At 44.9% G+C, this 19798-nt stretch overlaps 1 protein-coding gene across 1 annotated transcript; it reads left to right on the forward strand.

Moving 5' to 3' along the window:
• The first annotated feature begins 1267 nt into the window (after positions 1-1267).
• On the forward strand, positions 1268-19526 carry LOC141134751 (zona pellucida sperm-binding protein 3-like). The gene is made up of 8 exons (XM_073624190.1): positions 1268-1768; positions 2657-2769; positions 5470-5573; positions 5652-5829; positions 5938-6058; positions 6141-6232; positions 17504-17637; positions 19297-19526. The coding sequence occupies exons 1-8, from the start codon at positions 1268-1270 to the stop codon at positions 19524-19526; spliced, it is 1473 nt and encodes a 490-aa protein (XP_073480291.1).
• Positions 19527-19798: the final 272 nt, after the last annotated feature.

The following is a 19798-nucleotide window of genomic DNA, read 5'->3' on the forward strand; positions in this document are numbered from 1 at the left end:
ATCCTTGCACTGACACAGAGCACTAATTATTTCCACACCAACTGTGTTTGCAAACTATATTCAGTATACATTCCATTAATCAAATGTATTAGCCAAATGCTATGGCTGTATAAATTACTGTGCAGCCAGACAGAGTTGGGTCCCCTGTGCTCCTGGGCCACGTAGCAGTCACATGGTCTGATATAGATATGCTCACACTCTTGGTAATGTAGTATAGTATATTTTACAGTGGTGTACTATATGACTAGCAGACAGATTTTCTTATTTGGACAATCAATGCAAATGGAGGCAAAACACAACAATCCATGCCACATATCTATGTTCTAACTACACAAGACTGCAAGCATATTCACAATGCAGAATATGAATCCATGCAAAGGGCCTATTCACATATTGAATATGTTCATAAGCATTATTTGGTGGGTCAGGCATGGCAATGCAAGTATTTTCTGTTGGGTGCACTCATAGACATGAATGCATGGGCACCCCATAGCACATACAACACATGTTGCTGCAAACTGCTCAGCAATAGGTACAGAATCGTGTGAATGAGCCCTAAGACTAGAGTTATACAGGAGAGTTTACAAACCCAATCCTGCCAACAACATCACTAGCTGTTAATCGCTAGGACTAGCAAATGATCACCGAGGCCAGATTTACATTGTCGTCGTGCCATTCTGAATGGCACCCCAATGCGCCTTGCTGACGCGCCTTGTTTATTTAAAACTTGTACAAATGTAATGGGCAGCTTAACAGAAGGAACTTTCTCAACTCCAGTCCTCAATTACCCCCAACAGGTCATGTTTTCAGGCTCACCATTATTTTTCACAGGTGATTTGATCAGTTTCACTGCCTTAGTAATTACCACAGCCGTTTCATCTGAGGGAAATCCTGAAAACAGGACCTGTTTGGGGTACTTGCGGACTGGAGTTGATAAACATTGGTGTACTCCATGGAGAGCCATTTGTATCATCTGTTCTTTTGATCACTTGCTACTTCCAATGATTAATCCATAACAAATATAGTAGCGGGACTAAGCTACTGAAATTCTCCTGTGTAGCTCCACTCAAATGAGGCAGCTGTCAGCAAGTGGTTAACTGTCTCAGCATCAAGAGATCAACCATGTAGTTTAGCCAAATGCTGTATGAGGCAGCCATTTGGGTGTGGTGATGATTTGCTCCAGCTGGGGGTATTAACGACTGGTGGTAGGGGTATAAAAGGCAGTTCTCTTTTCCTGCCTCATTGTGCTGTTGGTCTTGCAAGCAGGATGGGTCTAGGAGTGAGGGCCTACTGTAGGTGGCTGTTGCTTTTGGCTCTGGTTTATGGACCAAGGTTTGGATGTACTGGAGATGTAGCCTTGGTGAGACATGGGCGCCAGTCGGACTGGTGGAGGAATTACCAGCGGGTTGTACCTGGCCAGAACCAGGGGTCTTCTAGAGGGGGTTCCAGAGAAGTTTACTGGGGTGCTAATGAGGTATATGGGTTTGGTGCTCCCAGAGGTGGTGCTCAGTGGGGTTCAACAGGTGGACGTGCTGGTGGGATGCTCCGCCAGCAGCCCCCGACTATAAGTTCTTCTAGTTCCCCAATCAGTATCCAGTGTGAAGAGGACAGCATGGTGGTCAGTGTCATGATGGATTTTTATGGTAATGGAAAGCTAGTGAAACCTTCTGATCTGAGCCTGGGACCCCGAGGCTGCAAACCGAACACTCAAAGTGCTGACCAAGTTATCTTCCAGATTAGTCTCCAGGACTGTGGCAACACTGTGCAGGTAATATTCCCAACTTTTATTTGAGTAAACGAATACCTGGTTGCTATGGGTTATTGCAGTGCGGTCTTAAGGACTGTGTAGCTGATATTCCATGGCAGGAGATTTGCCTTTTTTTTTTTTTTTTTTTTTTTCCCCCTACTCCCTCCCCCTGTCACATGTGATGACACAGCTGATCTGCCCCTCCCCTTCTGTGTGCTTTGCCAGACTTCAAGTGTGAAGCTAACAAGCTCACGGTACACATACGGGGGAGTTGTGGGGGAAGGAGCAGATCAGCTGTGTCATCCCATGCGACAGAGGGATTGGGGGAGCAGGGAGAACTGTCGGCTCTGAGCTGTAGGAGTTGTGCACTCCACTCAGAGCTGTGCTGAGGCAGGCAGCATTGATGAGCAATGATCTGTGGCACTGATGGGCAGCACTGATTAGCCTCAATGGTCTGGCACAATTAGAGGGGGGGGGGGGGGGCGCAGCATTGATGGGCATTGAGCACTGGTAAGTGGCACTGGGCAGCATTGATGGACACTGATAGGTGGCATTGATGGGCAGCACTGATTATCAGTGTTAACAATTTACTGACATTCTTGGCATTTAACGCCTCTCCTTTCCTGACACAGCGTGGTAGAAAAGGGCTGCCGATATCCAGCAAGTCTGTTTACCTGTGATCAGCTAATCGCATGGTAAAGGGCTGTTGTGATAATGCTGGATACACGTCCCAGGGGGCATACGGGTGGCAGAGTTCTGGGAGGATATCCATGGACACAACCTCCCAAAATTGGAAGCCCTGAGCTCAGATGGAAGGGGGGGGGGGGGGCCCTATCAGTTTCTTGCACCAGGGCCTTAAAGGTTCTAGTTATGCCCCTGGGGTATGTAATGTTCTGATCTTATCTACAGATGACTCAAGACTGGGTGATCTATGCTACCAACTTGACCTACAGCCCAACCTCCTCCATTCCAATCATCAGAACCAACTCAGCTGTGGTCCCCATAATGTGCTACTACTACCGGTGAGTCTACACTAGGATGCAATGAATCTTTCCTGGTAAATACCTTGAGGCAAAAACATTTGAACAGAGAACAGCACCCCTGTCAGGTTTTCTGCTTCTGTCCCAATTCAAGACATTCCCCCTTCACATCCTGTTTTGACAAAACAGGAAATGAGTCTCCAATGACTTGCCACTGCAACAAGTGTATCCATTGTGGTGATTGCCTCCTTGGCCTCTTTGACCACTCCAAAAATGTTTGGTTACCATTGGGTTCAGTCCGGTTGGTCACGAATCTGCTTCTTGGGGGTACAGACAGCAAAAACCCGCTGGGCCTCAAGCCTTCTAAGCTGTAAAGGTGTGACCTATTCCCTTATCAGTTGTGGGGTTAATGGGGGGGGGCACGAAACTGCTGCAGGCAGTACACCACAGCTTAGAGGTTTGGCTCAAGTCTGATTTTTGGCTAGGTGTCTTGGCAACTCACTTTGATACTAAAGTCTAAATGGGTCCATAAGTCTTTGCTTTTATGTACAACTGAACTACACCTTAGCTACAGCAACTAGTACAGACTATATATAGCCTGTTCCTACAACATAGCACCTTCTACTGCACTGATCAATGGCCTCTGAGCAAAAGTGTGGTGGTGAGAGGATCAGCATTGACAATGATGGGATACCATTAGGTGACCTCATAGCTTTAGAGAACATCATGGTTAGGGTTGCCACCTTTTCCTAAAGCCCTCTTCACACGGGCTTTCTGATCAGGTCCGCCTGTCAGTTTTTCAGGCAGGCCTGATCGAAGCTTCCATTCACCTCCTATGGAGCAGCGAATGTTAGTGGTGACATGCCGCTGCTATGCGATCCGATTCTGTCTCTGAAATCCAGACGGATGGTGACCCTATTTTCCTTCTGGCAGATCGGGTAAAAATGGATAACGGGGCTCTGACAGGTCCATGTCCGCACAGTGAGCGGAGACAGGCCTGTCATCTGCCTGCTCAGAGGATCCCCTGCTGAGCGAAGTGGAGTCTGCCGGCTGGATCGCCCGTGTGAAAGGGCCCACTAGCCTATGGCACTACGCTTGCTTAACTTGAGCTATTCAAGTGAATGGGGATGTGCAATGTACATGGCTACAGCACAGTGGCATGAGATTTTAATCAAATACGTTTTAAAAAATCCACTTAAGCTGCAAAGGGGGGGGGGGGGAATGTACACACGCAATAGCCGAAATTCTTTGCATCAGTCTGGCAAAAATTGTCTGCACTGTTGGGTTTACCGAGCAGTAATGCCTGCTGAATGTGGCCCATCCAAGTGAATGGGCATTTCCTGCATAATGCTTTCAGTTGTGGGGTTTAAACAGGTGGTGAGGAAGTGATTATACCACCTCACTGCCTGTCAAATTCCCTCTGAAGAGCAATCCATACATGGGTTGCTCTTCAGAGGGCACCGCATGTGTAAACAAGCCCTGAGCCTAGGTTCACACATTTGCAAAGTGGGAACCAGCGTGGTGCCAGTTCCTGCATCTCTCCTGTAGACAGTTCACACTGCCCTCTGCGAATTTCTGTGGGTGTCATTACGATGTTAATGACACCCCAGATCGGTTTGCAGTGTGAACTCGCACAGGAATCAGATCGCAAGCAGGAGAACACCCATGCAATCTGATTCCTGTGTGTGTGTGTGTGTGTGTGGGGGGGGGGATGTCCCTGCACTATTCTGCAAATCTAATGTGAGTTCAGACATACAACTGTGTGGCTGATCTTGCATTGCATACACATCGCTTGCAATCTGCACAGCAGTGTGGGTGCGAATCGCATGCAATGTCTGTGTTCACACAAGTGTGAACCCAGGGTAAGGCTGTTCAGCCATGCCAGTATATTCTGTGGAATAACCAGAGGACATCCGGGACTCAGATTAGAGGAACTGGTAAATAAAGAGATGAACTTTCTCCTGATAACATTAACTAGTCATGTTTCACCACCAGCTGAGCAGATGGAGCACAGAAACCAGTCTGAATCAAGTGTCCGGGTACCAGGCAGGAGGAGACCGGGACACATGATTCAAATCCCATACAGATGGCAACCCTAATCATGGTACAGATGGCAGTGCTCATTTGTCCATCTAGATCAGTGGTTCTCAACTCCTGTCCTCAGGACTAACAGGCCAGGTTTGCAAGATAACTGAAATACATCACAGGTGGTGATTTGCTGCTCAGTGATTGCAGTATTCTAGTCTGCAACTCCCCAAGGTAATATGTAAAATCTGGCCTGTTCAGTGGTTCTCAGCTCCTGTCTTCAGGACCCATTATCTAGATTATCTCCAAGTTCCTTGGTGCAAGAGTGGTCATATTAAAATTAAAAGCTAGGTGCTAAGGGGAATATGACTTGTGGTTGAGAATTGGTGCTTTTGCTCACTTGACTTTAGAAGTGCAAGCTTCAGGGATGTTGTACTGAATCTGGCATCCCTATCTTGTGAGTTGCTTTCCAGCAAAAGGAAGAAGCTAGCTTTGAACTACCATCCTTCATACTAGTCATGTCAGTAACTTGCTGGATTGTTACCAGGATGCCAACATGTAAATTTGCAACTAACACATTGACAATGGCAGCTAGCATGCTGCTGTTCTAACTTTCCTCTTAAAGCGACACTTGCCATTAAATGGTTAATATGGATCTATGAAATTAATATTTCACTTCTGGCTCATTACTGACACTTGATTCTGTTCTCTGTATAGGCATGCCAATGTGAGCAGCAAAGCCATTGAACCAACATGGGTTCCATTCAGCAGCACAGTGTCCTTAGAAGAGAGGATGTCCTTCTCCTTGAGGCTCATGACTGGTGAGTTAAGCACAGAAAATGATTGGGAGGGGAGTGTTGTCTGAACTCTACAATGTAATCCCCTGTTTTTGTCTATAGAGAACTGGAGTGGCCCTAGAAGCTCTCCCATCTATCAGCTTGGAGATATCCTCTACATAGAGGCATCTGTGGACACTCAGAACCATGTTGGACTGATCCTGTATATTGATCAATGTGTGGCCACCATATCTCCTGATCCCACCTCTGCTCCTAGTTATGGCCTCATTGCAAACAATGGGTATGTCCTTGTGTGTTGGGTTTTTTTTTTTTTTTTTTTTGGTTTTTTTTCTCTGGGAAGGGGGTTGCTGCCATAACGACCCCAATCTTAACTGACCATTCTCTACAGCTGTCTAGTTGATGGAATGCAAGGTGACGCCTCTTCAGCCTTCATCACCCCAAGGGTTCAGCCAGACAAGCTCCAGTTCACAGTGGATGCTTTCCGATTTCTAGGAAATGATGCCTCTCTGGTAAGGACAGTTTGAATTGGTTGATACAGATGGGTGCCTTGTAAGAACTGATAACGTAAAATTTAAATACTTCCCAATCCAGATCTACATAACTTGTTACCTGAGAGCTCCTGCAACCACCCAGGTCCCTGATGCCATGAACAAGGCCTGTTCCTATAGCAAAGCTACACAAAGGTGAGGTTGCTTGTGGTTTTATGGCTACTGCACATTCAAACTTCTAGGTACTGATTGCTAGGTCCAGTTTCACAGAACAATGATAGAGGGTACTCCTGTGCTACCACTACAGAGGAAATGTAAATGGCTATATAGTGCAACTGCTGCAAACACCGATAGAATTCAGAACCAAAAATGTGATATGCTGTAAATGGTGCTGAAAAACTATGTGAAATAAAAGTACAATATGAACACCACCTGGCAAACACTGGCATCAACTACATAAAACTTCTGAAATGCAACAGTGTATTAGTCAAAATGAACACAAGATGGCAGTGAAAATCCAAAGACCACTGTATAAAACTTAAAGTGCAATGGTGAAATAAACATCCAGTGCAAAAACACAAAATATGAAGTGACTTTATCCACAGTATATGAAATCACAAAATGCTTGAAAGGGTGGGTGGGGGAAATCTGAAGGTGCATGCTCCATGATGCACAGGATTTGCTGACGGCTGCAACCGGCAGTGATGGTGACACACTCATGGAGTTTTTACTTGCGTTACTACAAACGTGAGTGTTACACTTTTTTTTTACTGTTTTTATGAAATTTCCCCACCCCCCCCCCAAGATATACTACACTATTTGGGCATTCCTAACCCCCCCCCCCCCCCCCCTCTTCTATTGAATGCAGAGAACACCATTATTGCACTTTGATTTCATAGACTGGATAGTCACTTCATATTTTGTATTTGCATTGGACGTTTTATTTGCCTATTGCACTCTCATGCCCCGTACACATGATCAGAAATTCTGCCAGCAAAAGTTGGATGTGAGCTTTTGGTCAAATTCCGACCATGTGTATGCTCCATCAGACTTTTGCAGGCGGAATTCCAGCCATTAAAAGATTGAGAGCAGGTTCTCCTCCTATTTTTCAGTCAGAAAAAGTTCCTATCTGAAAATGCCTTTGTCTGTATGCAATTCAGACACACAAATCACGCATGCTCGGAAACAATTCAACGCATGCTCAGAACTTCATTTTCTTGGCTCGTCGTAGTGTTGTACATCACCGCGTCCTTAACGGTCGAAAGTTCCAAGAACTTTTGTGTGTATGCAAGCCAAGCTTGAGCGGAATTCAGTTGGAAAAACCATCCAGGTTTTTCTGACGGAATTTCTGATCGTGTGTATGGGGCATAAAGTGTTTTTTTTTTTTTTTTTTTTTTATATATAGTGGTCATCGGATGATGTTTTGGAACAGAAGCCTTGGTGGTTGCACTTCCCAACAAGAGGAATGGAGGTGCCCTTTAGGCTTCATGCACACTGGCTGTTTTTACAGCTGTGGTTTTTGGCTTCTGGCATCTTTTTCCACAGTCAAACTCCCCAGCATGTTATCCTGTGTCCATGCACACATAGGCTGTTATCAGCAGTTTTTGGCTACAGTGTTTTCTGGCTGGGGGAAAACCCCAGAACTAGGGAGTTGAGCTGTAAAAAATGCTAAATGTGGCTAACCATGGGTTTTGATCCTATAGCTTGTGTGGGTTTTTCTTGCTAAAATGCCAACACTACTGTTGTCTCTTATAATGTCCAGTGTGCATGAGGCCTTAAAATGAGCTGACATCAGGAATCCTGTTTGGCATCTTTTGCTTTGTAAAACTAAAAAATGCCAAATAGATGGCCATTATGTAAGTCCAATACAAAAATTTTTATTTTATTTTTTTTAGTACCTGGGCACATCAGTCTCCACGCACTTTGTTAGTTAGATTTTCAAAGGGTAGACTGAATCCACACTGTAGTGATCTTTAGTTTTGAAGGCAGCTGTGCTTGCCATCTTCCATGGCCTTTGCATCTGGACTGAGTAACAGCTGCTACAATAGCATTCAGAAGCCACTATGAACAAAATGGAGAGGGCAGGCCCAGACTCTGACCAAAAATTGGCATTTTATTCCTTCCCCCTGGGAGTGGAGGTGGTTGGTGATGGGATATGTCGGTGCAGTCCCCTTTATCAGTGCCCCTTGCAGTTATGCCCATTTTTGTCAGTGGTGGGGACCCCTGCATTGGCCATCTCTTAGGACATGCTGCTTTGGCCCACCAAGCAAATGCCTGGTGTGCCCTATGGCCTGTCTGAGCCCGGGGGAGGGGCTAGGAACAACCATTTAGACGTAAGCTGCCTTCAGCTGTTCGGGTTATGATTGCCTATGCAGTATTCTGGATTGGGGAAGAGGCATGGTAATGCGCAATATATGTAGGCAAGGGCAAACATTTGGGTGGGGTGTGAAACCTATGTGCTTCTCTACTACTTTGTCTTGCCAATGCTTGAAGGCAACTGTAGAAGCTAATGTTTTGGACAGTACTTTTCAAATTCTGACCACATTACAAGGATGAGGGAGTATGGACACAGTATAAGGAATTGCTGTTTGTGTCAAAGATCGGCATGCTTGCAAATTGTGATCCACACTTTCTGGGCATCATGATCCACACTTATTGGGCATCTAGTGGCTCGCTACTAAACCTATACAGTGGAGCCTCAAACGGCCAAAAAGTCCCGAGGGACACTTCGGCTGACCTCGGCAAACTTTGAAAAGACTCCGTTCATGAGTCTTTCTGAGGTTTACTGAGGTCAGCTGAACTGTCCTTGGGCTTTTCTGTGCATTTCCGAACGGTGCTGTTCGGCGACTTTCAGGTGTGCTCTGCTTGGCTCCCACCCCCCCACCCACCACCACCAGACAACACTCGCAAACCAAGTTAGGATTTTTAGAAATGAAGCGCTCGTTAACTGTTACTCACAAACTGAGGTTCCACTAAAAGGGGGGGGGGGGGGGGGGGGGAAGGAGAGTAACTGCAGGGTCACACAAGTGCCACTTGCTAGACTATGGGGGGGGTGGAACAGCATCAGTAGAGAGAACTCTTCTGGGTTCGCTGCTGCTCGGCGTGCGTTCCAGAGGGTGGAAGTGACGCTGCATTTCTGGCTACTTTGAACCACTGACATCCCTTCCACCCTCTGTGGAACGCATGCCAAGCAGCGGCAAACCTGAAGAGTACTGATGTCTGTTTTCCATAGTCTAGTAAGTCACCTCAGAGGAAGTGTAGCCTTTGGCTGGTCTGCCAAAACGCATGCATCACCGCTGTGATGTGTATGCTGCTCCTAGTCCATCCACATATGCCACTTGCTCAGAATCTTCAAGATCACATGACCACTGCTTGGTGGACCATTTTTGGGAACGTAGAGCATGCATGAGGCATGTCTAATGGGGCTTTGACTTTCTGCTCAAGACTGGAATTCTTGGATTGCCTTAATTGTATATTCAATTTTTAAGCAGAGTATTAGTGTAGTTCTATTCCCTGTATTTTATTATGCCTTTATGATGGGCTTGCAAGTTTCATTTTTTTTCAGTATCATGGCAGATGAATGCCCATGTATTCATCCACCTAGCCTTGTTCCTAGTATCTAAAGGTACAACCAACTTGCCCTGGGTCACACAGCTCTCAATGCCTTGCCACTTGTGTTGCATCACAAATGTGAATTCCATTGTTGTAGCTGTGCTGGTTTCAGATCTAATTTTACTAGTTCCACTGCAGAACTCAGATCCAAGGATTGTGGGAAATATAGCTTCTCAGAAAATATCAAGTCTCTGTGCTAGAGGTCATGCATTAACCTGTATAGTGCAATGCCTCATGTCTTGAGTACAAATTTCAAGGAATGGGGAAAATACTGCATTGCTGACACATGACACCATGAAACTACATGATCCATGCACTTGTGCAGGTAAGGCTTATAACGCCTTTTTTAAATGCATTTCTAACACTTGTTGCTGTAACTCAAGGGCACAATTGCATCTGGTAGGCATTGGCCCCAAGTTTCTTGCATTTTATTTCCCATAAGAATGCAAATATTGCTCATATATTGCAGTAAGAAAGGACTTCATGTTTTGCTATAGGAAAGTACTACAACAAAGGGCTAATACATTGGCAAAAGATTGGTACAGTATATTTTAACACCAATAACCAACATGTTGGAAAACTGTTGGTATTATAACAGAGGGTAGTTTGCTTCAATTTGAGGGCCAAGTGCCCAATAGGCTGAGGATTTTTTTTTTTTTTTATGACCTGGACTGAATTGCAATGCTCTCAAACTCCAGTTAAACCTAGTCAGGGGTTTTGAACATCTGATATAGGTTTTAATCATCAATCTTGCTGAGTATGTGGCTAAAATTCTGGTTTTGTGGGAATTTCAATTCCTTAACTCAGGATTGCCAAAGCTGCGGAGGGGGGGGGGGGGTGTAAGGAACCCAGTTGTGTCTGATATTTATAAAAACTTTGTTCCAGAAGCCACAGATGTTCGGCCACTTCCATAAGATATGGAGTGGGAACTCTGTACAGCCACCAAGTTTCATACAGTGGAGGTGGGGGGAGAAGTATTTGCTACCCTGCTGATTTTGTACACTTGCCCAATGACAAGTGATCAGTCTAATTTTATGGTAGGTTTATTTTTAACAGTGAGGCAGAATAACAAATATCCAGAAAACATTTCATAAGTTATACATTGATTTTCATTTGTGAAATAAGTATTTGATCCCCTATCGGCAGGATTTCTGGCTCCCAGATGTTGTCTATACAAGTAACAAGCTGAGATTAGGAACACTCCCTTAGAGTGCTCCTAATCTCAGCTTGTTACCTGTATACGACACCTGTCCACAGAATTAATCAGATTCCAATCTCTCCATCATGGCCAAGACCAAAGAGCTGTCTAAGACAAGATTGTAGGCCTACACAAGGCTGGAATGGGCTAAAAGACAATCGCCAAGCAAGTTGGTGAGAGGGTGACAACAGTTGGTGCGTTTATTCACAAATGGAGGAAACCCAAAATAACTGTTAATCTCCTTCATTCTGGGGCTCCATGCAAGATCGCCTTGTAGAGTTTCAATGATCATGAGAACAGTGAGGAATCGGCCCTGAACTAAACAAGAGAATCTTGGCAATGATCTCAAGGCAGCTGGGACCATAGTTGCTAAGAGAACAATTAGTAAAACACTATGCCGTGAAGGACTGAAATCCCCCTGCTCAAGAAAGCAAGTATAGGCATGTCTGAAGCTTGCTAATGAACATCTGAATGATTCAGAAGAGAACTGGGTGAAAGTGTTGTGGTCAGAGGAGACAATCAAGCTCTTCCTCCTTTTTTGGAGGAGGAATGCTGCCTACGACAAGAACACTATCCCCACCATCAAACCTGGAGGTGGAAACATGCTTTGGGGTTTTTCTGGTAAGGGGACAAGACCACTTCACTGAATCAAAGGGACAATGGACAGGACCATGTACTGTCAATCTTGGGTGAGAACCTTCACTCAGCCAGGGCACTGAAAATGGGCCATGGATGGTTATTCCAGCATGACACTGACCCAAAACACACAGCCAAGATGACAAAGGAGTGGCTCAATAAGCACATTAAGGTCCTTGAGTAGCCTAGCCAGTCTCCAGACCTTAATCCCATAGAAAAAAATGTGGCGGGAGCTGAAGGTTCGAGTTGCGAAATGTCGGCCTCAACTTTTAATGACTTGAAGATCTGCAAAGAGGAGTGGGACAAAATACCTCCTGAGATTTGTGCAAATCTGGTGGCCAACTACAAGAAACGTCTGACCGCCTGATTTTGCCACTAAGTTATGTTTTGCGAAGGGATCAAATACTACTTTCACTCAAAATGCAAATTATGTTTTCTCAAGTCATCTTCCAGGACGGCACACCTGAGAGATGAGAGGCTCCTCCCCACAGGAAACACAATCAATCAACAGCTGTTTTAAGTCCACACCCTTCCCCCTGATCCTCAGTTTTTGATTGTGTTTCTCCCTACACGGCGAAACTGTTTGTTTTTTTTTTCCAAATGACCGAAGCCTGGGGCTGGTGGTCTCCCCCTGGGAGCCGAACCAAATGCCTGGGAAGCCTCTCGGTCTGGCGGGATATATTTATCCTTCCTGGGGGGTTCCCCTATCCTTTCCTCAGGGGGGGCAGCAGAAACTAGGAAAGCCCCCCTGAGAGCTGAAGGCCCCTGGGTACAGTGGTGTCCCCAGAACTTCAGGGGCCTTTATCCTGTCTCTCCCCCTTACCTGTCCGTTCAGACGGGGGTGCTGGCCGTCGGTTCTTTCCAGGGGGATCGTATCCCCTGACTCCTGGGTCCCTGTTAGCTCGCGTGTGCTGTAAGGGAGGGCACCGCCTGAACGACCCACGTTCTTACCCAGAAGGAAAGGCTGAGAGTCGGCAGGAGCAGGCGCCCACATCCTCCTTTCGAGGAGATACCAGTTTACTATGGTGAATGTCTGCCTAAACCACCTCATGGGAATGAGGAATGTACGGCATTGCCCCCCCCCCCCCCATGTGCATATACTGACTGGACAGTGCAGGACACAACCTAACCTTGCAGCTCCCTAAAAGGGACAGCAGTTGTGGGGGGGGCACTTTGGCGGCTATCCTCCTTGCGTGTGGACCATAAGGATGGAAAAGCAAGCCCGGTGGCTGTGGCAAAAGGGGAAGACAACGGTGAGTCAAAAATCCCCAATCCCAGCCAGATGGCTTCTGGGCATTTGAGATAATCTCCCCTGGGGTCTGGATTCAAATAGCCCAGAAGCTTTTGCTAAAGACACCAGCCACAGCTCCCTCCTACATCAGAGATGCTGTATGGCGGACAAGTTGTGCAGAGGAGCGAGTGTGCCTAAACCACCTCAGATGGGAAAGAGGTAGGTAAGGCATTTTTTTTCCCCTTCCACCTGTATTTACTGAGTGGTGCAGTGCAGGACCTGGGGTCTCCATAACAAAATAGCCCAGAAGCTACTGCTAAAAACCACCAGCCACAGCTTCCTCTTATAGCAGAGACACTGTGGTTATCACAACAGTAGGTTGCCAGCCTCTCCCTACATACCCGGTTGTGGTACATTAGTAGGGGTGAATACAGCAAAGAGGGTGACCTGGTAGAACAAAGAGTTCCTTACTGGCCAGGTATACCACTGAACAAGTTATTAATGGTGCAATGGTTGAAGGATTCAGGAGTAAACTCCCTTGCTCAGCAGGTGCACTAGGTTATCTGGCCCTATTAGCCCAGCTGCTAGGAATCTGCTTAAAGTTGCTCCAAGATACTTAAAAGCTGACCTAGCTTTCAACAATGTGGCAGGGACCAAGCTTCTGTGTGACACAGTAGGGGTTCCCTTGTGACAGATCCTCCTTTTGGGGGTTGCTTGCTATGGGTAACTTTTCATAAGCTCCAACCTCCCACTCCACTTACATTGTGGTTATATTTTAATGCAGGGGGTAAGAAAAACCTTTTTGTTGGTTTGGGCTACAGTCCACTCAGTGACAGATCTAAAAGCGATTTACCATAAATCGTTTTTCCTATATCCTTTGATTTAAGGATTTTTCTGTGCAAACATATGCAAGAGCTAGATGGCTATATGATTGCTTCTTTAAGGGCTGCAGGTGGCTATTTACCTCCAGGCTAAATTGGTAACCACCCTTTTTAGAGGTCTTATATTGGTCTCTAGGGCTGGGCTCACTGAGACTTTAGTTACTGATCAGCCCCACCCGTGTATGAGCTGGCTAGCGTTTGCTCAATCTACGGAGGTAAGGTAGGACAACAGCTACTATAGTAAGGTGTCCAACCATTTTAGGATTGGTTCCTTCACTGGTGGTGAAGGATTAGTATCTACAGCCCAGGCTATGCCTATGAAATAATTTGCTCCTGTTTGGTTATTTCATAAAGGGATACACCATGACTCTTCCTTGGCTGCTCACCAGTAGACCTCAGTAGTGAAGGTTTGTCCTTGCTGGGGTGTTTGGTGGCACAACTAAAGTACACATTGAGATTTGTGACATCTCTGCTGAAGCTTGTTGGGTGTCCTTTATATCCTAAAGGTACTGCTTTGTTTGGCTACAGATCAGAAAATACAACAGGGAAGGTGGTCTGTACTTTCTGGTTTTGTGCCGCACGCCAGAAACGCACATCATTGAGTCTGGTGATGACATTTCTGCTCATAATTGTTATATTGCTGCACAATAGACCTACACAAGATTGGGGTCTGTCTGTGGGGTTTTTATGTCCTGTATTACTGCCTTATTGGTTGATTGTCAGAAAGGCAGCAGGAAAGATTGATGGCAGGCGTAGTACATATACTGCCTTTGGTAATCGGTACAGCACCACAAGGTGGCGTCGTGCTGATTCAGACAGTGCTATTAACGGCAATAGCTGCCGATTTTAGGCATGCGATTTGACATGTGAGTCGCATGCCAAATCGCTTCAATATGGATGTGCTATCTCTATTCAGAATTGTTAGATTGTTGCACATTAGAGATATACACGATTGAAGTTTGTCTGTGGGTCCTGTATTACTGCCTTATTGGTTGCTTATCAGAAAGGTAGCAGTGAAGATGGATGGTCCTGATTTTGTTGGAAAATACAAATTGAACCTGTGCCATGGGTAGTACACATACTGCCATTGGTAATCAGTGCAGCACCACAAAGTGGCCCGGGCTGATTCAGACAGTGCTATTAACGGCAATGGCTGCCAATTTTAGGCATGCGATTTGACATGTTGAGTCACATGCCAAATCACTTGAATATGGATGTGCTATCTCTATTCAAGATTGTTGTTGCACATCAGACACATACAAATTTGAAGGTTTACTGCCTTATTGGCTGCATATCAGAAAGGACACAACAGTGAAGGTTGTTTGTCTTTTTCTGATTTGTTTTTGCTGCTCAGCAGGGAGACACATTGAGGGTAATGACATCTCTGCTCAGTATTGGTATATGCTACACATCAGACATACACAAAGATTGAACATTGTTTGTGTCCTGTATGTCCTATATTTACTGACTTATCGTCCGTATATCAGAAAGGCACAGCAGTAAGTGGTGTTTCTCATTGATCTTCCTTGCTGTTTCTTAGGTATACACAGTAGGGGGTTGTTGGCTGCACTCCTCCAGGGAGCCACAGCATGGGGACCCCTTGTTTGTTCGACCCGAAAACTGCTTTTCCTGCGACCTGTGTAATCTTGAGGTCTGTGGTTCCGTAAGCAGGGACTGCTGGATACGCTGCAACCTGGAGTCGCACAGTTACGAATGATACCCTTTGGAAGCCATAGTATGACTTCTCATGCGTCTTGCAGTCCCAAGTGGCAGGTTGGGTTGCACGGGTGTGGGAACCCTAAGCTTATCTGTCCCTTCTGGTTCAGGTTTTGCAATGCTGCAGGAATACTCATTGTGGAGTTATTGCCTTATTTTGCAGTAGACCAGAAAGATTGCAGCTGTAAAGGCTGTCTGTTTGTTTTTATGTTGCTGCACAGCAGAAGTACTCAACATTGAAGCTTGTTGGTGCTTTCTGTTTCATATTGCCTTACTTTATGGCACTTCAGAAAAACACAATGCTGTAGGTTACTTGTGTTCTTTCTCTGTTGGTTCTATGTAACTGCACTACAGAACTGCATAACAGGAAGGATTGTCTTATAACTGTACTTGGTGGTTCGTCATAAATACGCAACATAGAAGTTTGGGTCTTTCTGTCTTCTCTTTATAGCCTTGTTTTGCTGTACATCAGTAAAACACCACTGTAAAAGGGGGTTCCCGTCCTTTCTGTATTTACCAGTTATGACCTAGCTAGCTGCACTTCAGAAATGCGCAGCATTTAAGGTGTGTTTGTGTCTTAATGCTTACATATTGGCCGCACATCAGAAAACCAGACTGTGAGGTTCAGATTTGGGTCTCTTCCCATATTTGATATTTTGGTTTAGCTAGTCACACTCAGATACACAACATTGATGTCTATGCTTGTGTCCTTTCTGTCTAAATCTATTGTGCTATGTCCACAATCTGATTTTTTTTTTTTTTTTTTTTTTTTTTTTTTTTTTTTGTGATATTAATACATGTATCACCTTTTTTGTATTTCAGCCTTCTCTTCTGTGAAAGGGCCAGGAGTTCTGGTGCAGATGTCACATGTCAGAAAGCCTCGACCCCTTACATTCAGGGATGCCAGAGCCATTTCCTAGGGTTGAAGCCCAGTAGAGTTATGGGTCACTGGAGGAAGGCGATAATGAATCGCCCTGTTTAATAAGAACTTAGGAAGTTCGGTTCAGAGGAGTTTTTATGGCCTGAAGATGAAGTATAAACATGTATACCCGACCAAATAGGTTACAGCTCGGTGCATGGCCTTCATTTTGCCCTTCTAGCAAAACTAGATGTAGCAATATGAGTGTTCTTCTCCTGCTATAGATGTTAATCTCCTGAGTAGGCTCTCAGGCGTAAGTAAAACTATAGATTGGGCATGCCTTAAACCCAGGGATTAAGTTTTTGTTAATCTATTTCCCTTAAGTAGGTTTCCCTTCAGTCTTTGCTGACATAAAGATAAAAATGAACAAAAAGGGGTTGTCTGTCAGGGGCCCCTCTTTTTTGGCACTTTTATTTCCCTGGACAGGGTTGTGTTAAGACAGGCCCCTTATGGATCAATGTAGTGTCCTTGTCTTACAACACAGGTCTCCGATTAATCTTTTTAGTGGTTCTAAACAGCACCTATAGGCAGAATAGGCCATTGTTGGTAGATGTGTGACAAGCAACATTGATAACCTACAAGTTTAACATGTTTTCTGATTCCATCTTTAAGAGCCCACTCCACCTAGATCCTGCATCCGAAACAGAGAAGGCAGGGACACCGGTGGAGTAGACCGGCAGATCAGCCGCATGATCCAGCTAAGATACCTTCATCAAGCATATGGAGTAAAGGTAAAGCTTACTGCAGAACCGAGGTTCGCCAAGAGTCTTGCAGTGGTCCCACCCTAAGGTAGGCCTGAGGTACTTGATTATCCTCTCAGGTGTGCCGTCCTGGAAGATGACTTGAGAAAAGTACTAGTTACTTACGGTAACTGTCTTTCTGGGAAATCTTCCAGGACGGCAGGCCTACTTCCCACCCGTTGGAGGAGGGAAAATTTTAGAACACTAGAAGGTGAGTGCCTATGAGGAATGATTTCCCTTGTGAACCAGGTTCAGGAGTTACTTCTCTACAAACTGAGGATCAGGGGGAAGGGTGTGGACTTAAAACAGCTGTTGATTGTGTTTCCTGTGGGGAGGAGCCTCTCATCTCTCAGGTGTGCCGTCCTGGAAGATTTCCCAGAAAGACAGTTACCGGTAAGTAACTAGTACTTTTTTGAAATGCCTTTTTTTTTTTTTTTTTTTTTTTCTTGCTGTACTATACAGCATTAGTTTTTTCACCAGAACTTCAAGTCTTGCTTCTAAATGTAGACTTGTCTAACCAATGTCTTCTCTAGCTGGTCTGCAGTTGAGGGCCCTAGCAGTATCTGCCAGTGTTGTGGTACAGGCACCTGCAGCAACCCTACTGGGCTCCTTTCTGGAGGAAGAGGCAGATTTGGAAGACCAAGAGGGAAAAGGGAACTCTTGGATGGTGAGTCTAACTTGCAGCTCAGAACTGTGATATACAATGTTATAAATGAAGGTGATCTCTAGATGTGTCCTAAAGGTGATCTTTAGTGACCACATTGACAAGTATTGGAGTAACTTGACAACTTTCAAATTGTTTTGCTCTAGTGTCTGAGATTAACACATTAACTACATGCCACCCAGGCCAATTTTGACATTTCTCTCCTAAATGTAAATTTTTTTTTTTTTTTTTTTTTTTTTTGGCTAGAAAATTACACAGAACACCCAATGTTTCTATAGCAGAGACCCTAGAGAATAAGATGGTTGTGGTTGCAAATTTATCTCACTCAGTACTTGCACAGCAATTTTTCAAATGCGCCTTTTTTTTTCCAAAAAAATTTCATGCATGGGGAAAACCAACCGTAAAGTTGGCGCGCTTTTTTTTTTTTTTTTTTTTTTTTTTTTTTTTTTTTTTTTTTTTTTGCAGAGGCCAGGTGTGACGTCATAACATTGTGCCCGGCCTCCAAACAGACTCCGGGCCTGCTGGAGATCTCTATGGGTCAGCATCCAGGGGTGAGCCAGGAGAATAACCGGTGGGTAGAGGGAGATGTCCCCTCACTGCCTATAAGAACAATCAAGCAGCTGAACAGCCGCTATGAATGATCTTATGGTGAAGGGAGTTGCCGGCTCTAAAAGATATCGCAATGATGCCTGTAGCTGCAGGAGTCATTCAGATTTCACCGCTCAAAGTCCTTGAAGTCATAGGTTGGAGCTGTAGTTTGGCATCCCTGAGGTCAGATGTATGGCTTCCTATCCTTGTCCTAAATACCATTCTGAACAATGAGCTCAATTTTTAATAGGCCTAGCCCAAAAGGTGGAACTTTTCATTGGTGCATGTGGCTAAAATTTTCATTGTTCAAGCACTGCCTCTTAACCCTTGTCCTAGAAGGACACTTTGTGGCTATTTGTTCTAAATTCTTATAAATCTGTATGCATCATACATGTTGAAAATATAGCTTTCTTCTCCAGGTTTCTGTTGGCATTCAAATTCAGTTTTAAGAGTCGGAGAATATCTCATACAGATTAACATAGCTGACCTGTAGCAGAACTACCAAGGTTGCACTTGGTGGCTCGGCCCTGGTGCTCTACCACTGTGCTGGAGACCCCAGATGCTGGATCGTAGGCTTTGGTTCACACTGCTAACAACCAAGTCATGTGATTTTAAAGGAGTAAAGAGCCCTGAAACTGATGGAAGGGGCTCCAGCAGTAGTCAAGGGGGGGACTTCCTTGGTTTCTTGCACCAGGGCCCTGAAGGTTCTAGTTAAGCCTATGTGGCTGACAATCTTTCACTAAAACAAGTGGAAGGTTGAAAACCTGGTTGGAACAGCTAGAATCCTGATGGCTTTATATTGCTTGTCACCAGTGGAAGCTTTCCCACTGTCCACTTCTAACATAACTAGAATGGGGGGAAAATCTTCAACTGCTCATACCACAACCTATTGTTAACCATTATCTTAATCCCTATTCTGTCCACTATATTGGCTGAAAACCATTTTAGGATTCAAGGGTCTAAAATGGGTGCTAACTTCTAGACACTTGTGTAAAAGCTAGATTGACTGCAAGCTCTTAAACTGCATGGCATTGTACAGAAATGTGTATTTATCTCTCAATTTTCTCCGTTAAGAACCCCACACCGAAGAGGGACAAACTGTGACCACTCTGGGACCTCTGCTTGTGATTGGGCCTAAGCAAAGGGATGTTACGGCTGCAGTGACAAGAGAAGAGTCTGCCCCTGCAGAGCTTTGGGTTTTGGTGGCTGTTGGATGTCTTAGTCTTCTTGTTGTCCTACTGTGTGCAGTGTTCATTGGGAAATCTCTGAAAAAGCCACAGTATGTGCTGCCTGTGGAAAAATAAAATTAATTTAATCATCTGGTCTATTGGCAAATTCTGTTCTAAAAAAACGAATAGCAAGTCTCCAGAATCCCAAACATGCAGTTACATAAAAACCTTGCAAACTTCATCCCTACTTTGCCCTAGTGTATCCTCTGCAGTATCATAAATCTTGTAGTAATGCTCCAAACTGTGCTCATTGTTTCTAGTACATTTAGGCCTAGGCTTGCTTTTTAAAATTGTCCTGCTGCTGGTTAATTTTACACTGCTGTGCCATCTGCATTCTCCATTTATTT

This window comes from Aquarana catesbeiana, linkage group LG03 (genome assembly GCF_042186555.1).
Source record: "Aquarana catesbeiana isolate 2022-GZ linkage group LG03, ASM4218655v1, whole genome shotgun sequence".
In the NCBI taxonomy this organism is placed as follows: Eukaryota; Metazoa; Chordata; class Amphibia; order Anura; family Ranidae; genus Aquarana; species Aquarana catesbeiana.

What these genes read in the sequence shown, in the direction of transcription:
- LOC141134751 (XM_073624190.1), top strand. Translation starts at nt 1,268, where the DNA reads ATGGGTCTAGGAGTGAGGGCCTACTGTAGGTGGCTGTTGCTTTTGGCT. An exon ending in CTCCTTGAGGCTCATGACTG is followed by an intron (nt 5,574 to 5,651) that starts GTGAGTTAAGCA and finishes TTTTGTCTATAG; the next exon opens with AGAACTGGAGTGGCCCTAGA. An exon ending in GAAAAGGGAACTCTTGGATG is followed by an intron (nt 17,638 to 19,296) that starts GTGAGTCTAACT and finishes TTCTCCGTTAAG; the next exon opens with AACCCCACACCGAAGAGGGA.